At 46.4% G+C, this 20,991-nt stretch overlaps 1 protein-coding gene across 3 annotated transcripts in view; it reads right to left on the reverse strand.

Annotated features, from left to right (window-relative positions):
- The window catches only part of SLC1A2 (solute carrier family 1 member 2), a 101,151-nt gene extending 80,953 nt beyond the window's left edge, over nucleotides 1-20,198 (reverse strand). For all 3 annotated transcript variants that reach the window (XR_012633846.1, XR_012633845.1, XM_074909346.1), the window contains exon 1: nucleotides 19,849-20,198. Coding sequence is in view for 1 of the 3 variants with exons in the window: in XM_074909346.1 (XP_074765447.1) it covers nucleotides 19,849-19,865 (17 nt within the window). In the remaining 2 variants the exon portion in view is untranslated. The remainder of the gene's footprint in view (nucleotides 1-19,848) is intronic.
- Nucleotides 20,199-20,991: the final 793 nt, after the last annotated feature.

Genomic DNA, 20,991 nt, shown 5'->3' on the forward strand with positions numbered 1-20,991 from the left:
CTCTACCTGGTTGGTTTTTTGTTTTTTTTTCCTCAAAAAGAGCCACAAGCAATTGCACACTACTTGTTTTCACAAGTGTCCTGCTCCTTTTACACCCACAGCATGAAGGAACTGCACCACGGAGGGAACAGGGCAAGGTCTGCAACAAGTAAAGGCCTGTCGCTCCAACACAGCTGCATTGTATTTCTAAGACAAGTACATATGAGTCAAATTCCTTTTGTGCATAAAATCCAGCGGTTTTATTAGCTGCCAGGCTCAAACTTGCAGAGTGTCTCATGTACTGCTAGCTGGTAGTCAGAAACCAACAGAGTCAAAATCAATTCTTTAACCCCATCTCCTGGCCTCATCTGGGCAGTCACATTCAGGACCCAGCCAAAGAAAACAAAGCTGCTGAAACTCACAGTGAATTGAAAGAAAATGTGATCATTTAGGACAACAGAGCCTTTACAACTCTAAGGCTCGCCTGCACTGGGCAGTGCAGGCAAAGGTACAATGCTGGCTATCCTGCACTTTCAAGGTATAGTCAGCTACTTCACCTTTGCTTTGGGGTAAGTGTGTCTGCGTGAAAAATTAATGCAGAGTAGTGAGTACACAGCCAATTAGCCAGATAGCTTGTTTCAGACAAGCAGATACATTACCAGACAGAGTGCTAGCATGTCTGTGAGTAGCTGTGAAGGACTTCTAAAGACAGACTTTCAGATCAATGGGTAATCCAGCAAAGCATCAGAATTTATGCCTGACACGTACCACATATTCTATGAAAGTCTGGATTTAAGCAAAAAGACCAGCATATTCCACTGACACTGCTTTCTTCCTGCCAGCCACACAGGCCATAGTCTCACTGAAGGAAGAGTAAACCTTAAAAGAAATTTTCCTCTATTGTAACTGACGAGAAGTGATTGCCAGAACACGGGCAAATAGTCAGAGCAGACTGTACTGGCAAACCCAAATAAACTATGCAAAGTTGGCCAGGAGAGCTGCAATTAAATGTGTACCACCTTCCTCACATTCCTTTGCAATTAATTTTTATTTGTTCTTGCAATGAGAAAAGACTTAAAAAGGAACAAATGGGCAGAATACCTACCTTTCACCTATTAAAAGAAGTATTTGGACAGCACTGTGAAAATCCTGCTATGACTTTTTTTCTCACTTCCTTTTCAATAAAAACCTGACATTGGTATTATGAATTAGTTCTAACAGCTATCAAGTCTGATTCTAGTTCAAGTGACCAACTATTGCCAATGGTCTGAAGAAAAAATAGGATATAGAGGCTTACAGTGTAAGCAGAACAGAGCTGGTAGCCAGAACTGTTAAATCCTACTTCAGTGTTTGTCAAGGGGTCACTATTTGATCTGTTCAAAAAATAGAGAGTGAGACATGTTCAGGTCCACTGTGTGTAAACACTCCGTCCACATGAACGTGGGTGTTTGCACTCCCGGTCACTGAGAATACCCACTGGCACAAGAGAGCCCGCTCACTGAGCCTGCCAGGGCCCCACAAGCATCTTCGGGACAAGCTCTATCCAAGCTCTATCCATACAGGCACTAAACTAGCTGTAGGAGACTCCCACTTTGTATGTGAATGGGCGAGTAAGAAAAAAAAAAAGAAACTAAACATAATAAAAGTGTTATGGGCAAATAATAACTAGATGGTGAAATATAACTCTTCATTTTTCATTTTTGCACAGGTAAACTCATAATGCATGATCTCACTGACCTGGAAGGATGCATTTTAAACAAAACTTACAAACTCTGAGATCTTCATATAGAATATAGACCTGTGCATTGATTTGAAACCCACTGAAACATATTTGAGTGGTGTCACTGATATGGAATCCATAGATAAAGGTGGACACTACTAACTGTTGTTACCAATGTTGAACAGTAAGTCAAAGGAGGTCTCCCTCCCTGCTGGGGGAGTCACTGCTCCTTTGCTGAGTTGTGAGTGGATTTTTTAATATGCAATCAGATCCAGTACTGTCCACAAAACTGATAAGCTAAATCACTGCTTCTACAGTGGGTATTTACTGTAGTATTTCTAGCTATACACTGTAGACCTAGTGGGATTCAATGTGCCTTTTGTCTGCCTGTTTTCTGACTTTGTTCCTGCTAATCTACCTAATCTTTGCAAGACCTCTTAGCACTTGCTAAAACAAACATGACTCACTACAGCAAGTTAATGCTGATGGTTTCAAAACACTAACAGGAAACAACTTGTCAGGGACGACTGTTAGCTTTGCTCAAGGATTTTAGAAAAGGACTAGATTTAAGGCTAAAATCTGGAATCTTTTCTGTTCCATGTACTTCATTTGAGTATTTCAAAAGGAATCAAGAATGTAATTCTGCTCATCTGAGAAGACACTGAAAGATACTGATACAGCTTCGCCAACTCCTATACCTTCTCCAGAGACTGTGGACAAAGGATTTGTTAAGGATGAAATACAAGCCAAGGATGTCTAGTACACTCACTAACCATTATAAATGATCCCAAAGGCTGAAAATTAAATCACTTGCTAGAATATTCTAATTTATACAGGGATGGGATGGTGAAGATCACTTCCACAGAACCCAAATACTTCTTTTACGCTGAACTCAGGACATGGTGAAACAGTGGAGAGAATCTGTTAACAAATCTTTAAGAAATATGTTCTGAGGCCAGTAGTATCCAGACAGACAAACAAAACAATAGCTACGCCATCTTCACTTTTAACAGGAATATTGCCGTACAGCAAATGGGGCAATTTAAAACTATGCCATGTTCATCAGTTATGTCCTAGAGACACCTGGCAGATCACCACTTGGATGTAATAGTCACTGCATGCTTGCACGTGTTTCTTTTATGTATGTAAAAACGACTTCCATGTCTCAGCAAATGTGCAAGCATCTTCTTTAAACAAGGATGACCCTTGACAATAACTGTTTATGGCCAGTTTCAAGAAAACACAATATTCCATTATTCTTTTATACTTTGCCATGTAAAAAATGCCCTACTGGGGTGTTATCTTGCTTCCTTAATTTCTTATTCAACTGATAGACCAACGCTTTTCTGTCTTCTGCTATTCTGTCCAGCTAGGCAGAATCTAAAGTTATATCAAGAGCATAAGCCATGAGAAAGAATCTTTCTGTTGAAACATGACACATTATGCCAGGAATTGTTAAATAAACCATAGGCTTCAGATAGGTTTTGACTTTCCTTTTCCTGAGTACTGTTTTGCAATAGTCCACCAAACAAACAGTGACGGAAGGTTTGTGAAATGTGATAAGCTGGTCATCCGCCAATAAGGATCTTTCCATGGTGGCTTTGATGTACATCTGGCACTGGTGTATTTCCTGTCACTGGGAAATGTCCTATCTATTCTTCAGGTATGTACTCTTGATGTCTAAAAGCCTAGTTTTACAAATCAGCCACTGTTAATAAACACATCAGTTTTACAACAGTGCTTAGAAACAGCAGTTCTGAGAAATTCAGTCTGCCTCTAAAAATAAATAGTCGTCACCAGGTTTTCAGATATTTTAAGCTTTGGGGGGAAAAAAAAGAACCTGAGAGAAAGCAAAAGGAGAACTTAAGCATTCCCGAACAATTCAACAAATCTGAAGACAACCTGGTATTGTCACAAGAAGATGGAAGCCACTGCAGGTCCACACAAAGAAGCAGGTTCAGCCCCTCATCCACTAGTCAGACAGAAAAGGGGCAACCAACATCACCTGGGATGGCAAGTGTGGGAAACAGCTGTGCATTACCTGACCGGCCATGGCAACAGGACAACTGTCCTGTCCACAGTCACGGGTTCCTGTGTGACGCGAAGCAAACCACACACCTTAGCTCTCCATCTATAAAGATGAGAATACATTGCTTCTCCTAAGATGTCTCTGATTTCTCTTTCAACAGGAAGATAAATTGAAGACATCAATCTTTCTGTACATGTCATTTTAGTCCCAAAGAGGCGCATCTTAGGCATTCTGGTATCACAGCATTACTAATAAACAGGTTGGAAAAACAACACCTCGATGAGCCCACTCTTGATATGCCATAGATGAGAAGGGATGCTGCCAAAACTACCATCTTTCTTGATGGCAGAGAAGTATAAATAGCAGGGAAACTAGCTGGAAGTTAAAACCCTCCTTCTCTTGCCTTTCTCTCCCCCTTGCAAATAATGAAGAAACAGTACATGACAGCTACTATGATTTCCTTATGGTGTCTAAAATTATGGAAATACTTCACTTAGAGGATGATGTGTGGTCACTGCGTAACCCAGGGTAATTACAAGGCATTAACACACAAGATTACAATTACAAGACGGCAATTGCTTTGTCCCCCAGAGCTCCCACTCCATGTGCCTGTCCAAGCCATGCCCTGTTCTGGCAGGTTCCTCTCATCAGCTCTGACCAGCTTCCAAGTGACCACTTCCAGTGCCCCCCCTGCAGATGCAGAGACGGTGAGTTTAAGGTGAGAGCTCTAGGTCTTTTTTCCCATTGCCTCCAGCACTCAGCAGGCAACGGCTGTCTGGAGCAGCCAGTGATCCCAGATGTGTGCTGACTGCTGAAATCCTCCTTTGCATGAGGAGGAGGGATATGAAGGCTGCTACACTGATTCAGGTATCACAATTTTGTACCTTCAGTGCAGAGCCCGAATAGAAAATATTATGAACTGTTACCAGCCATTAGAATTAAACTGTCACTTGACACTTTTTCAAGTCAATTATATCAATCTTACACTGTTGTTACATCAATTTGTCAAGGAGTCTAAGGAGTGAACCAGTTTCATCTGCAGGTTGAATAGCATGACATACAGCAGAAGATCACTCGTACTATCAAAGCAAATGGCAATCCAGATGAAGTGATTCAGACACAGGGGAAATCTTCACTGATTAAACATTATGGTTCTTCACATTTTTATTGTTAAGGGCTACATATGCCGGCTCTGCGGGATGTTTTGAGGGCAAAATGGACAGGAATAAAGATACTGACATTTGAGCCTTTCTATGAATACATCTTAACTATTCCCTCAAGCCAGGAAAACGCATTCTTTTCTCCTGATTTGGACAATACATCCAGATTAACCAACACCACTGTTACTTGAATTAGAAACACTTCTCTGTGGGTTAGTGAATAAACAAAACCTACAAATTGAGTTGGTTTTGGACTCCACCTTACTCCTGTTCTCACTGGGGTTGCTACGTCAAAGGTCTGTAACAACTGATGGTATCTTTTTTTTTTTTAGCTATAAAAATGCAGCGCACAAAGAAGTTCTGGTAATAAACACTGCCACGCTCTCACTGCAGCAGTTTGCTGGATCTCTGTAAGAGACTGCAAGTTATCCAAAGCAGACAACTCCGTCCTTCTACTGTAAATCTATGTAGCAGTTAACATATGGCTGGGCTCTGAACCCCAGCCCAGGCTTTTGCACACTGCCAGCACAATAATGAACAGCAAGATCTCAAGTGGATTATCTCCTAAAACACAGAGACTTCCAAAGCACGCACAGTTACGAAACTGAGGTACCTAGACTCAACAGCCTACCTCATTTGTGGAAAGGCAAAATAACTGTTTGAGAGCACTTGGTAATGCAACACCACTGTCTAAGGCAGGAAGCTGGCAAGAATCCAGGTGCCCAGAATGGGATTCCTTCGGTCTGCATTTAGCTGTGTATATTCTTGCTTTATGTTTCACAAAATCCTTAACTGCTACTGATAGTAATGTCTCATTGCTAAATATTATAAAGGAAAAAAAAAAAAAAGTATCTTGACAAAAATAGCCAAGTATGATAAATACCAACCAACATATTGCAATTGTACTCTTTGCACTATTATTTTGCGTTTACTGCCAGGTTACCTAAAAAAACCATGGCTTACAATACCAGATCATCCCTGTGGATTTTATCTGTTTCCCTCTGCCCAGTAAGTCTTTCCACCTATTCACTGATTTCAAGACAGACATAATCAGGGGCTCAACATCTGACAGCCAATCAAGCTTCGGTTACAGAGTGAGGGTGAAGACCCCTAGACCTCCCTGAGAGAGGCTGCAGTGGGAGTTCAAGCGTTATTCAGTTTGCAAGGGTGCCACCATGTGACACAAACTCGTTCCCAGAAAAGGGACACAGGAATGTCCTCCTCAAGGCACTCCAGAAACTGGCTTGAAGAGACGGTGACTGCTATAGGCCCTTTTACCCTTAACTTTGAGCCCAGTACGGTGCCTGTCAGAGGGTCCTGCACCTTCCCTTCAGGGCAGCTGGGAATCCCCTTCAGCAGAACACCACATACGCCTGCGAATGGGCCAGGAAAGAAAGCAAGAAGGAAGGAACAGCTCATCCTGGCAGCAGTGGAAGGCTTGCTACTGAGGTGCTTTGGTATTACAGTGAGGCAGGTTTTGTAACACTTTTGGCCTAATAGCTGTGAAGGTTCCTCTGGCACTTTTTATATCAGTAGGAAGAGTGTTTCCTGGCAGTTTCCAGCATGGGACATGGCCATCTGCTTGTTCTAAGCCCCCCTAAAATGTCAGGTGAGGGAGCCGGATTTGATTTTCACTTCTTGTCCTAGATTGCTGTGATATAAATAGCTGCCAGGTGTTAATTAATTCCCATATGCGTGCGTGTGTGGGGATGCCATGTGTTTATGTATACATGTGTGCTTTTAAGGACGAATCTTTTCTCAGTTACTATAGCAAGAGTAGTTCTTACACAGATAAGGACCAGATGCTTAATTAATGAGATAGCTTTCTGTCTCGGAGGAAGTATACTACAACCCTACATACTCAGTACGCTGCTTCTCCCATTGCATGGGGCCAAGAGCCCTCGGCACATTTGGCATGAATTTGTACCAGAAGCCTCCACATTCCATATGACTGGAGACTACAGTTTACCTCCAGCTGTGCTCTGCCCCAGTCTGTGCTCCTCAGGACGAGCAGGCTGAGTGCTGTTTGCCAGCAGCTTATGTAGGCAAATGCCTCAGTAGGCCAGGAGAGCATCTCAGCTTGTGGCTGCAGAAGCAGCCGCGCTGCCAGCACGCACAGGAGTATCCAGGAGATGAAAAGAACCTTCCAGGAACCAGCCCACTGGGGAGCACTTACCTGAGGAGTATCAAGAACCAGCTGGGGGTAAACTTATATTAACAATTTAGTCCAAATCAGGAGTGAGCTTCACAAATGAACTTCCTGACGATGCCCACTGCTGCACTCTGGTTTGCATTGCAGAGCTGTGCTGGGGCTGATGCACTGAATTACTTTTCAATTAAGCTACACCAGGAAATACATTCTAGGAGCACACCTAAGGCTCTCCACATACTAATCAGTGTGGTGTGGACTTATCAAGACCAACTATTCCTGTTGGGCTGGACTATTATTCATATATACATAGCCTGAAGCCAATCTCATGAAAAATTAGTAACATGGACATAGTATGGTGTGCCAGCAGTGTGTGGCATCACAGCCCTGTCCAAGAACTGAGGTATGAGGACACTACATGGAGACAGCTGAGTACTGTGTATCTGTGGTGTCAGAATCTCAGAACAGTTAAGGTTGGAAGGGACCTCTGGAGAGCCTCTAGTCCATGCTCATACCCCCAGTTGCATGTCACATGTGTTGACATTTTTTAGATTAAGGCAGCCACAGTCCTAGACACTTGGTGGTTAGTAGAACTCACGAATGCTGGCCATAATTTTCATCCTCTAGAAGAAATAACATAGATCTTTTTTGCCTTGGACTGAGAAACCTGTCAAGAAACAGGCTTTCAGGCTCTGTATGGGTCTGACCTGGGACATCCATACTAGCACTGTCCCGTGCTCCAGCTAATTAGCCTGGCTAAGAGGCAGTCATTAGCCTGGCTACAACACTGGGCTAATACGGTTACACCACCTTCAGGATCTAAACTGGTCCCAGATCGTGTTGCTCCTCCAGGTTGGAAAGGTGTAACAGAGGTGTCAGTCAACCCCTCTAAGAGGGTGCTGCATCAGACACACTTGCCCAAAGGAGTAGGAATGGAGAGGTCTGCACACAGGACCTGACAGACAGCCTCTGCGAACCATGTGCAGTGTGTCAGGAGCTCAGCCATGCATGTGACTTGTTTATCGGTGATCTCCGTCATTGTCCCTGTGAGAGAGCAGATCTCCAAGATCCAAACTTAACTCAGCTGCTGGGTTTAGCACAGCAAACGGCAGGAGGAAAGTACAAAGAATGATTGGAAAGGCAAACACCAGGGGTTTCTGCCGTGACGGAGATGAAGTCCACTAGCAGGAAACCACATACAAAAAACGCTGAGGAGGCCACAGGTAAAGCACCACAGAGGTGCAGTCGCTCTCAGATCTAAAGCATAAATTTGGCAGTGGGGCTAAGTGAGACTAACTCAATTCACACAGAAATGTGAACGAGAAGGTGATATAGCTCCCCTTAGACCTGTTTACCTGTCTTCCCTTGGGTAGATGTACAGGGATAAATTAATGCATTTACACTTTCAGCAAGTGTCAGTTTGAATGCAGGTTTCACTGCTACCCTCTCTAAGTGTTCTGGTACCGAACTGACCATCTTCTTACACAGATTTTACACTTGGATACATCATTCTTGATATGACAAAGGGATGACTGATTAAATACAAACACCCCAAAATACTTGCTTCAGAGGTGCTGTCCGTTATCTCTTATTGGGGATGCAGTTGATAATGAGCTATGACAGGATAAGAAAAAGCTCAAATCCTGGCTGGAGCTCAAGGACCTTGGCTTTGGTAATGGCAGTTGCATCCTGCCCACCCAGTAGACAGGCAAGCAGCCCCTATGCCTACATAGTTACCAGTATTATAAACGAGTGCTGCAAATGAGCCATTCTGAAAACCAACACTGCAAAATACACTAAGAGGTTTTGAGATTGACAGGAAAAGCGCTCAAAACTTTCTGGCAATTTTGGAAGTAACACCAGTAAACCAGCTGAAGACAGAATTAGATATGCCTTTGTATGCAGCCAGAGAGCGAGAAGCATATTAATCCAAACTAAACAAAATCGTACTGAAGCATAAAGACTTGGCAAAACCTTTTCTCAACTGGCTGTCTTCACAGAAAGTCTTGGTGAATTGTCACTGTTTAGTGACCAGGAAAGAGAATTATTATTAAAAAAAGACAAAACAGAAGCCATGAAGGACTGAAAATAAAAGAATGACAACAGAGATGAATGAAAGTGTGGGAAGTAGATTAATATCTAATGGTAAAAAAGCCAAATGTTACTATGGAGATATATGACAGAGATGGAATTAAAATGCACCGATATGACAGAAACAGCACCAAAGTCTACTACATAAAATGGCTAAAAAAGGAGACACTATCTGCAATGGAGCAATGAGGCACACATATATATGCACACACACACACACATGTGTATACATATACAAAATGTATATTATAGTTGTAGGTGACCCCCTTCTGAGGATAGCAGAGGGTCTAATATGCCAGACAGACCTTCCTCTCAGGGAAGTCTGCTGCCTCTCTGGGTTAAACACATCACCAAGAAACTTCCTAGACTGGAACAGCCCTTGGACTAGTACCAATTGTTGCTCTTCTGTGTGGGTGGTGATGAAGCCACAACACATAATCCAAGGACGATCAAAGAGACTTCAGGGCCTTGGGGTGGTTGGTAAGGGAATCTGGAGCAAAGGTTATTTTTTCCCTTCTCCTTCCAGTTGTGGGCAGTGACAGTGGAGGAAATGGATGCACTGAGTCTATTAATACATGGCTCCATGTCTGGTGTCACTGCCACAGTTTTGGCTTTTGTGCCTACACGGCACCGGGTTTGCTGGCATCAGATGGGATTCCCCTTTCTCAAAGGGAGAAGGTGGCATTTGCTCACGAGCATTGGGGCTCGCTGGCAGAGCTTTAAACTAGCCTTGAAGGGGGAGGGGGATAATACCAGGCTCACCCGTGACAAGCTGTGGGACGACATGCCAAGGTCAGAGGGATGGGGTGCTGGCAAGGCCCTCGGCCTGTTGCTCCAAGACCTGCTGGCTACAGGAGCACTCCTGAAGTCTTACGGAGTTGAGTAAGAGCTTAGGAGCCAACAGGAAAACAGCAGTGAAATGCCTCAAAGGAATTAAGGGATGTTCCTCTGAGGAGGTGACACGGCCGACAGCCCAGCTGAAGTGTCTCTACACCAATGCACGCAGCGTGGGCACAAGCAGGGGCAGTTGGAAGCCACTGTGCTGCTCGGAACTTGTGACCTAGTGGCCGTTACTGAAAGTTGGTGGAATGAATGCCATGTGGGGAGTGCAGCTGTCGATGGCTACAGGCTGTGCAGAAGGGACAGGTGATCTACACCAAGAAATGGATGGGGTGTGAAGAGCTCTCTCTGAAGTGTGTCCACGGGTGGGCAGACTGAAAGCTTATGGGTAAGAATCGGAGACCGAGGCAACAAAGGGAACCTTGTGGTTGGTGCCTACCACAGGCTGCCCGATCAAGGGGAGCCAGCTGACGAAGCCTTCGTGCTCCAGCTGCAGGAGGCGCTGTGCTCGCAGGCTTTCGTCCTGCCGGGGCACTTCAGCCACCCCAGCATCTGCTGGAAAAGTAGCAGGGCGAGCTGTAGGCAGTCCAGGAGACTCCTGGAGTGCATCGAGGATGAATCTGAGGCCAAGTAACAGACAGCCCTCCCAGAGGGGATGCGATACTGGACCTGCGGGTCACCATCGCAAGTGAGCTGATCGGTGACATCAAGAGCGGAGGCAGCCTGGGCTGCAGTGATCGTGCCCTGGTGGAGTTCACAGTCCTGAGGGCTATGGGTCAGGCGAAGAGTAAAGCCAGGACGCTGGATTTTAGGAATCAAACTGCCAGCTGTTCAAGGAGTTAGTCAGGAGGACCCCCTGGGAAACTGCCCTCGGGGACAAGGGGACAGAACAGAGCTGGCAGATCTTTAAGGGTGATTCCACAGAGTGCAAGAGCTCTTGATCCCCAGTGTAAGAAAGCAGGGAAGGAAGGCAAGAGACTGCATGGCGGAGTTGAGACCTGCCAGTGGAACAAAAGGGAAAGAAGGAAATGCCCAGGCAGTGGCAGCAGGGACAGACATCCTGGGAAGAGCACAGGGACGCTGCCCGGTTGTGCAGGGATGGGGCCAGGAAGGACAAGGCGTGGCTGGAGTTGAACTTGGCAAGGGACGTGGAGAATAAGAAGAAGGGCTTCTACAGGTATGTCAGCCAGAAAAGGAAAGTCAGAGAAAGCGTAACCCCACCCTGATGAGCAAGACTGGCAATCTGGTAACAATGGATGATGAGAAGGCTGAGGCAGTCAGCAACGCTTCTGCCTCAGTCTTCACAGGCAGCCTCTCTTCCCACACCTCTCGAGTGGATGGACCGCAAGATGCGGGGGGGGGAGAAAAATCCCTCCCACTGCAAGAGAAGATCAGGTGCGTGATCTCCTGAGGAACCTGAACATACATAAGTCTGTGGGGAAATTGGCTGATGTAGTTGTCAAACCACTCTCCATGATATTTGAAGACTCGTGGCAGCCAGGTGAGGTCCCTGGTGACGAAAAATGGAAACACCGCACTCATTTTAAAAAGGGTAGAAAGGAGGACCCTGGGAACTAGCGACCTGTCAGCCTCACCCCTGTGCCTGACAAGACCATGGATCAGATCCTCCTAGAAGCTGTGCTGAGGCACACGGAGCACAGGGAGGCGATTCGAGACAGCCAGCACAGCTTCACCAAGGGCAAGTCCTGCCTGACCAACCCAGTGGCCTGTGATGGAGCGACTACTTCAGTGGACAAGGGAAAAGCTACAGATGTTGTCTATCTGGACTGTTGTAAGGCCTTTGACACGGTCCCCCTCAACATCCTTCTCTCTAAAGGGGAGAGAGATGGGTCTGATGGATGGAGTATTTGGTGAATAAGGAATTGGCTGGATGGTGACATCCAGGGAGCAGTGGTCAACGGCTCGATATTCAGATGGAGGCTGGTGATGAGTGGTGTCCCTCAGGGGTCTGTACTGGGCCAAGGACTGTTTAATACCTTCAGCAGTGACACCCTGTCAGTTTGCAGATGACCCCAAGCTGAGTGGTGCAGATGACACACCTGAGGGACGGGATGTGCCATTCAGAGGCCAAGTGCAAGGTCCTGCGCATGGATCAGGGGAACCCCTGGTATCAACACAGGCTGGGAAATGAAGGGATTGAGAGTAGCCCCAAGAAGAAGGACTTGGGGGTATTAGTGGATGAAAAGCTGGGCATGAGCCAGCAGTATGCGCTCGCAGCTCAGATGATAGTGAACTGTGTCCTGGGCTGCACCCAGAGCAGTGTGAGTGCTCTTGTGAGACTCCCCCTGCAGTGCTGGGTCCAGCTCTGGGGGCACCAACAGCAGAATGACATGGACCTACCCGAGCAGGTCCAGAGGAGGGTCATGAAGATGCTCAGGGGGCTGGAGTTCCCTCCTGTGAGGACAGCCTGAGAGAGTTGGGGGGTTCAGCTGGAGAAGAGAAGGCTCTGGGGAGACCTTAGAGTGGCCCCCCAGGGCTGAAAGGGGCTACAGGAAAGATGGGGACAAACTTTTTAGCAGGGCCTGTTGCGACAGGACAAGGGCTAATGGTTTTAAACTGAAAAAGGGTAGACAGAGATTAGATATAAGGAAGAAATTTTTCACAGTGAGGGTGGTGAAACAGTGGCACAGGCTGTCCAGAGAAGTGCAGATGTCCCACCCCTGGAACAGTCAAGGCCAGGTTGGACAGGGCTCTGAGCAACCTGATGTAGTTGTAGATGTCCCTGCTCATTGCAGGAGGGGTTGGACTAGATGAGCTTTAAAGGTCCCTTCCTACCCAAACTATTCTATGATTCTATGATTCTGTATAAATTTAAATGCCTACAGGGATAGCCCAGAGTTCAACTCATGTTAATTAAATAGTAAAAAAGCCACAGAAGAGAAAGCAGCCTGGAAAAATTACTGATTTTTGACTTGCTGTTTATATTTTTAAAACGTCAAGAAATAGATCAGTCGCAGTCACACTAAAAAAGATAAGCTTTGAGTTTGTCAGCAAAACTTGAAAAAAACCCACACAAAACCAGAAATACTGTTTTAGTCAACCCAAAATGCTTCCTTAATACACAATGTTTTCCTCTGTATTGGAGCCCCTGCCATTTCATTTTAGTCTTTCTTTCTTCATTGACCTTTTTTTCAATTGAAAAATAGGTTTGAAATTAATATGTTTAGGCTGATATTAAGCCTTTTTTAAAAGAAGTAGAAATCAAATGGTTTTCATTTTTAAATTCCCCTTCCACCCTCTTTTCTTTAAAACACTACAATGAATTTGATTTCTCAGACATGTCAGTGAACCTGAAATACTGCATTTTTGTGAACTTCATGATATTCTCCTAAAGATGCCTTTAATTAGCAGGAGTGTTCCTTAATTCTTTTATGTCTTGGTTCCATTTTGTTCTTCCTTGTAAGGAAGCAATTTGGAATTGCTTACACAGGATCAAATATGTTCTAGATAAAAGGTAGAAAATATGATGCTCTTTGAATCTAGTTTGTTATCTTTCCCAAGCACTGAGACATGTATTGTAGCTAATTGTCTCAAAGCTTTAAGTACACTGAGAGGCTTTGAAATTAATATAGAAGTAGGATTAAATATATAAAAGCACACTTATTTTCATTGTTTGTATGCCACTGGAAATAGCATTTCAAACTAATGACCTGGAGGCTAAAGTGTGACATATTGTACTGACTTGGCAAGAGAGGAGTTTTCATTAACAAATGGACAATAACAGAGATGATGGATTTGACAGATCCTGCCAGTGTGTCCAAGAACTCATACACCTAATTGTTTTAAACAGCAGGTATTGCAACACACTGGGCTGGGGAAGGGAATTAAACCGTACAGAAAATGAAAAGGTATTAAATGAGAAGATACCAAAGATGAAGGCCCAGCCATTAGCACTGCACCTTCTCTCCACACCCCTCCCAGGCAGAGAGCTGGCTCCTGTGCAGAGATAGCCTGGCCCTGCAGGCTAGGCTGAGCTTAGGGCTCTGTGTGCCTGGCATACGCAGCCCTGATGCTCCCGCTGTCACCTACACCGAGCAGGAACCACATGCCAACCACACCGCTAGGCAGGTGAAACGGGAAATGCTCGTTTTAATGACAGCCTTTTTTAACTGAAAAACTGTGACCCTTTAAAAACTTCTCACAAATTTACAGTTACTAGCAATCTTTGTTGGGATAGACTGTAGATCAAGGGGAAACAGGAAAACGAAGAAGAAAAATTAAATGCAGTAATTTGCTAGTACAGAAATGCAGTCCTGCTCTGAATGCTGCGTTCTTAGTGCACTTGTACATATACACCTGCATGAATGTCCATGGAGGAGGGTGTAAGGATATGTATTTGCCTCACGGAAAGCTATGGTAAGGCAAGACTTTTGAGAACTTTAGCCATTTTTTAAGAAAGCACTATCTCCCTTTAGCCTTTGTACATCTAATTCAATACTATAACACGCTTTTTCCAAATATTTCAGAATAAATATGCCCCTGTAGACTTTATAAGAAGTATTTTTATCCTTGAGCATCTGGGTAAGTAGAAAAACTGAGTTAATGTCTAGGTGACAACTTCTTTTTGAAAGTGTAGCTCGAGGCCAAACTGAAGGTTGAGGGCATGAGCACTACTGTGTCATCACACCAGTTTTAAAGAATATGAGATATATTCTGTAGAGCCTAATTCTATTTTATTGAAATCGATGAGAGATTTTACAATCCGACCTCGGCAATGAGGTCAGAGCCACAGCTGATATGTCTAATTAATAGGCTACACCCACTCCATCTGTCCCACAAAATGTCTGAGAAAAAGCATAGGGTAAAACATCTGCATTATGAGTCAATGCTGTTCAAATCCCACATAAAAGTGAGAGCACTTGGAGAATTTCATCCTCTGAAGTATCTAAATATTTGTGCCAGCACATTTCATCAAGTTTCCATTTAGAGGAATTTTGTGGGTAAATTACAGAGCAAAAACTCAAATGACAAGAAATCTGTGGGTGCGCTTGTTATACATATTGTGGCAGATCCTGAAAACCCACTCTCCTGTGTAGGTGCCCGAACCCTACCATGAAAGGCAAAGCTAATTTTTCTGACTCACCTAGGTGTGTCCCATTGTCTCTGGGCTAGGCCTGAAACATGTTGGCAATCTCCCTTCCAGGCTTTGTCTTGACAATGCAGCAAATGGCTTTAGGACTCCTACTCCAAGATCCTAAACCACCACAGCTGCATGACTAAAAGACCAATCCTGTATAATGAATTAATCTTTAAGGTTCAAATTTGTTCAAAAAATGTTGACAGGTTAACTTGCATCCACAGGGCTTGATGCCAGGTAAAGTATTATTTGTGCCTCCTGTGTGAACTTTATGTTGAATTGACTAATAATCATCTTTCTACAGCTATTATAAAACCCATATAAGTTCCATACTATATGCTGTGGCTAATTTTAGAGAAATCAAATTATATGCTCCCTGATCTGGACCAAACTGATATTGTTTGGTGATCAGGCAGTACAGACAAACCATGTTCATGACTGTGGAACTGTAGCTTCAGAGACAGTGAAACTTGGGATGAAGACAGAGATTATCTATAGAAGAAGAATGTAGGAACAGTCGAGTTGGAAGGGGAGGAATGGACCACAGCTGGGGTGTTTTGTGGGTTTTTTTTTCCTGTTAAGTGAGATATTGATAAAGTCAGATATCAAGACAGGAATTTCTGTAGCTTGTGTGCAATATATCTGCTACTCAGAACAGAATGGGAGCTCTGCATCCATGCCATTTCATATTACATAAACACCATTTGTATTAAGTGTATATAAAATTGAGAAGCACTTAAAACTATTTCACTAATCGAATCACAACGCTAAGCAATTACCCAGACTTCTGTATTTTCAAACATAATAACATTTCATTGTACTATTCCACCACTAGATTTATTCTGCAGCAGGGTGCAGACGCACACACACAGAGACTTGCCTGTTAACTGTGTACCCTGTATCCATCAGGGTAACATCTCTGTTCTCTGCATAAACCTGCTCCGGGACTGTTCTCTAGCACTGAGACCAACAGAAATGAAAGAGTCCACATCAGTATTACTAAACTCTTCACATCCAAACTGCCCACTGGGAACGGCCGCAGGTCCGCGCTGAGTCCCTAACCACGCATGTGAGCTGGGAGAGGGCTGCCTGCCCAAAGCCTTGGTGGGGCTGCTCCGAGGCTGACCTGCACACAGAGGGTTGAGCTCCCAGCTCAGACACCTGCTCTGCCTCTCTTTAATTTACTACTATAGATGCACTGATAGTGTCTCCTAGTGGCTATATTCTTGAAGGAACAGACCCAAACCCAAACTTCACACCTGAAACTCCCATTCTTCAAAGGTATACAAAATACAAACGCATCTCTAGATTTTTAGAGTATCTAAAATGGCATCATTCCAAGAGATTAAATAAAATGAATCATGTAAACACTCACAGTTTAACATCTGAGTTACAAAGTTACATGGTGATTTAACATCTAAAACCTATCCCTAGGTTATACAAATGTGCTTTTTTAAGAAAAAAAATCAACACAGTAGCAAGGTATTGTGTTCTTTCCCTTTTGAAACAGTAACACTAAAGCGAGAGATGAGAGCCATAACAAAACCGTGTGAAGCAAGGTGTTTAGGACCTTGCTTAAACGTCTGAAGGCAAGCATGCGCATCAATGGGATCAATCTTGTTTAACCTTTAGGTCCTCTCAGAATCCATAAAAACAAAAGAAATGCTTAAATGTTCTGCCTAAGGCTCAACCTACCACACACCGAGCCCTATGCTAGACACCACAGTCTGTGAAGATGAGCTGATGTCGCTGGATCTTTGAACCACGCTAAGGACTCAGGACAGGTGATGCAGCATAGCTCAGGCCACCTCCCCCAGCAGCACCCTGTCTGCAGCCATGGCCAGCGCCATGGCCAGCAGAGGATGTTTAAACGGAGAACATCAAACCAAGCAACCCTCAACAGTATCAATACTTGGTCCTAGCCCTTCCTCCTTGAACTAGCTATTTGCCACTTTCAGCACCGGCGACACACTAAAACTCAGTCTTAGTGATGAGATCTTTATCGGGGGATTTTGTAAAAGAAAAGCCTAACAGTCAGAATACAGAGTGTATTCAACGGCAAGCCAAAGCCCCGTTAGCTGGAACTACAGCAAGGTAGACCCAGAGGACCCATGGGTCTGATTTTGCCATGTTGGGGGTCATTTCCATTCTCATTTTCAACTGATTGAAGTTTCCCACTGTCCGTCATCCTCTTGGAACAGAAAGATTTGGGCAGCAGATTTGCATACATGGATAAGCTTAACCAAATAAGACACTGAAGGAAAAAAAAGAAAAAAAGACTGTAAAGGCACGGGACAAGGAAATCTTTTCTAGCAAATCCTGGGTCTAAGTTACCACTACTTCTTTACAATGGGATACAGATTTGCCTTCCTCTGTGTATGTATCGGGGCCTTTTGTTGTTTGGCGAGTATCCTGTCATACCCTTGACATCCTCAATTTGGAGATTTTATGTAAGGTCCCCTGTTAGAGGAGAAATAACACACTGCATAAATGACTGTGGTTGGAGTAGTTCTATCACAACAAAATAAAGCCTTTATGTACTTCAGATCTCAACAAAAGTTTCTAGCCAGCAGACATAAACCTGGAGTGTGCTGTACAGTTTGTCCCCAACTCCAGCAGGTCTTTCTCCGTGTACCTGTGTGTGCCTGAGATAGATACACGGTTCTGCTTGCAGCAACAGGTGCTTTCTGCTGCCTTTTCCCCCGCCCTGTGCTGGTGCTGGTGCTGGTGGAAAGCCCTTCTTGAGCAAGGTCTGGTCAGTATTCACTTTCCCTGATGATCCTTACAGTGCCTGAGTTTGCTGACCTTAGAGTGTAAAGCTTATCTCCACCCTCAGGTTTTTACCTGAGGGGAGGGAAAGTTGACAATTCAGTTTTGTGGGAAGTTCCCACTGGTAAAAAGGGCCTGACAAGTGAAATGCTTCCCACTCAGCTTGTTTTCCACACCTCCTTCAGCTATTGCCGAGCACTAGTTGAATCATACCAAATAAACAGGTTCAGCTTGTCTTCATCTAGGGAAGTTTCCTAAAAAGTTTGAAAGCAAAGCCTAAATTTTTCATTTGTTTTCTCACCCTGACAATTTACCTCTGTCCAGTAAGGAAAGCAAAAGCATGCATCCATGGAAGCCTTTCTGCTTCTGGTGCTCCGATCTTTTTCAGCCCACCTGTTCAGCCAACTTCTTTTAAAAGCACCTCTCTTTCCACGCACATTTAAAACCTCCTCTCATCCAAAGTTGACAAGTGCCTCTAACACAACCACCTCTCAGCATTTTTTCTCTTATTAAACCCCTGCACAACAGATCCCACATTCCCCCACTGGCCCGAAACAAGCACTGACCTCTACAGCCACCTGATGTGGGAATGAAAACAGCAGGTGACCAGAGCGCCCAGATGGGAGCGAAACTTGGGACAGTCCAAGGATACAGAAGGGACAGAAAAGACAGAGCTGCAACCTTACACACGTAGCCTGCTTCCTCCTCCTCGTGGCTCCAATAATTATTTGTTGACAGTATTTAGTTAAGTGATTTCATTGTCACAGCAAATGCTACAGGGCAGATTAAATTGCTGGGCTGCTAGCAAAACAGGATTGTACAAATTTGGAGCAGAAATCCCCCGCAAAGCCAAGACAGTAGCAAACAGTAAGTTAGTTACCTCTGTCACAGTCCAGTGAAGAGCCAGAAAAGCCCCACAGATCTGCCCTCTGTCAGACCTGGGGGACTGTCCTTTTTCTAAAGCAACGAGAGCTTGTACTTTCTAACCTTCCGCTCCTCCCAGGCCAACTGCTCAGGGGCCACTCTGCAGACAGCCAGTCCCCTCCTCTGTCCAGGTAACAGGACACTTGCGTGCACACCCTCCCAGACATGTGTCAGGTTATTTAAATCAGATCAGTGAGTCTTTCAGCCTGGGAGACACAAAAGCAATATAAACAGAGCTTCCTTTTGCACTCTGTCCTCAGAGAGTCCTATCCAGAGCAGATCATGCTGATACAACCTGACAACATCCAGGGATAAAGCGGAGGCTCACACCAGACACAATCTAATACTAGCCAGTATTATAAGAGGGCAACCAGAGATCAAAGAAAGGTTTTGTTTTCTTTCCTACTACCAGTTACTCCATAAATCAAACAAGCCCCCAGCCCCATCAGAGCGATGAAGCGGCTGAACCTCGCAGTCCCGTCCTGGGTAGGGACAAAGCTTTTCTTCCAAGGGACGCTACCAGGGCTGAACTGTGATTGCTTTTCTTTAAAGCCTCTTGTATAACCCTTTGCCCTTCCCAGCGTTTCTCTTGCTAGCACTGTAACGCATTTGGCACAAAACTGCAAAATTGCAAAACTCCTTGAGAAGTTGGATTTGTTTGTTGCCTTTTTAAGGGGCGGGTGGAGGAACAGCTCCTCAATTCTTTTGGAACTATTGATTGTTATTATTATTATTGTTTTATTTAGGAGGCTGCTCCCCCCTCCACCTCTGAGTTAAGCATTCGCTTGGGACTTCTTTCAGGCAGGTGGTTTAAGCTTGATCTGCGCTCCAGGGGTTAAATACAGAAGTGACAGGAGGAAAACCAAAACCTTTCCAGTGGCTCATATTTGAAATTCTTTTTTTCCCTCTCTCTCCCTCTCCTAAATGTCCGCTTCTCTTTTCCTCTCACTGCCTAATTATTCCGGTAGGGAATGGTGAGGGGCGAGGATTAGCAATGAAGCAGATGACAGGAAACTGTTACCAAAAGCACAATGACGGACCCCCGCCTCATCCTCCCGTTCCTCCCCCCCAAGAGACGGTCCCCCTCACCCTTCTGTCGACGCCATGGTCCCGAAAGCCCCCCTGTCTTCTCAACACTCCAAGGGATTGTTTTGGGCAGCAGGGCGCGAAGGAGCTTGGCTCTTGGGGATAACCCTCGCTCGCCTCTGGGAACAAGCACGCAATTCCTTGTAATCCTGGGGGCTCCGTCGGGCGGGAGTCCGGCACCTCCGCTCCGCGGCTCTCCCCCCGCCCGCCGCCGCCCCGGCGAGGGCTCTCCGCGCCCCGGCACCGGCCGCTGCCCCGCGGCCCCCAGCAGTGGCCGGCGGGGCGAGGAGCCGCTGGCACCTGGGCTGCGATCGCCGGCGCCCTCCCCTCGCCGCGGGGTGCGTGCGTGTGCGTGTGCGAGAGGTGGGGGTGACTTCACATCGGCGCGGTGTTGGCTGAGGCTGGATTGGAAGGTTTTAGCCCTCGAGCCGTGGATTTGCAGTCTATCCCTCTCTATTTTAGGCACGGGCTGACATCACGAGCCGTTGTTACTCCTATAAATCCCCCCAACCGCTCCTTGACAGAAGGGGGGGGCGGGGGGGCGGAGGGCGGCGAGCCCCTCGCAGGGGGAGGGCCGGGCGCTGCCGGCCGCCACCGCCTCCCCGGGGCAGGGCAGGCCCGGCCCGGCCCTCCGCACCGACAGGACCGCCGGGCTGCGGGGAGCCGGCCGGCAGCGACGGGAAGGAGCGGGTGTGTGCCCCCCACACACCCCCCCTCCACCCGCCGCGGGTGTCCCCTGAGGCCCCTCCCGTCCCCTGCCCAGCGGGGCCGGTTCTCCGCCAGGAGAGCAACCCCGCAGCCCCCCCCGCCCCGCAGCCGAGGCACCTGCCCCGCCAACGCCGCGGCGGCGGCCTCCCGGGGCCTCCCGGCCCGCTCAGCCCTTCGCCGGAGCCGTCGCGCCTGGCCGGGGCGGCCCGGGGCCGGCGGCGCGGCCGCGGCGCGAGCGGGGCCTCCCCCCGCCGCCCTCAGGGAGCCGCGGGGCGCGGCGCGGGGCGGTGCTGCCCCCTGCCGGGGAGGGGCGGCGGCGCACGGAGCCCCCACCTGCCGCGGCACGGCCCGGCCCGGACCCGCAGCGGGGCCGCGGGGAGAAGCCGCCGTCCCGCCAGCGGCCGCCGCCGCCCCTCCGCGCCTGCCCGGGCCCGCCCC

This window comes from Athene noctua, chromosome 6 (assembly GCF_965140245.1).
Source record: "Athene noctua chromosome 6, bAthNoc1.hap1.1, whole genome shotgun sequence".
Taxonomy (NCBI): Eukaryota; Metazoa; Chordata; class Aves; order Strigiformes; family Strigidae; genus Athene; species Athene noctua.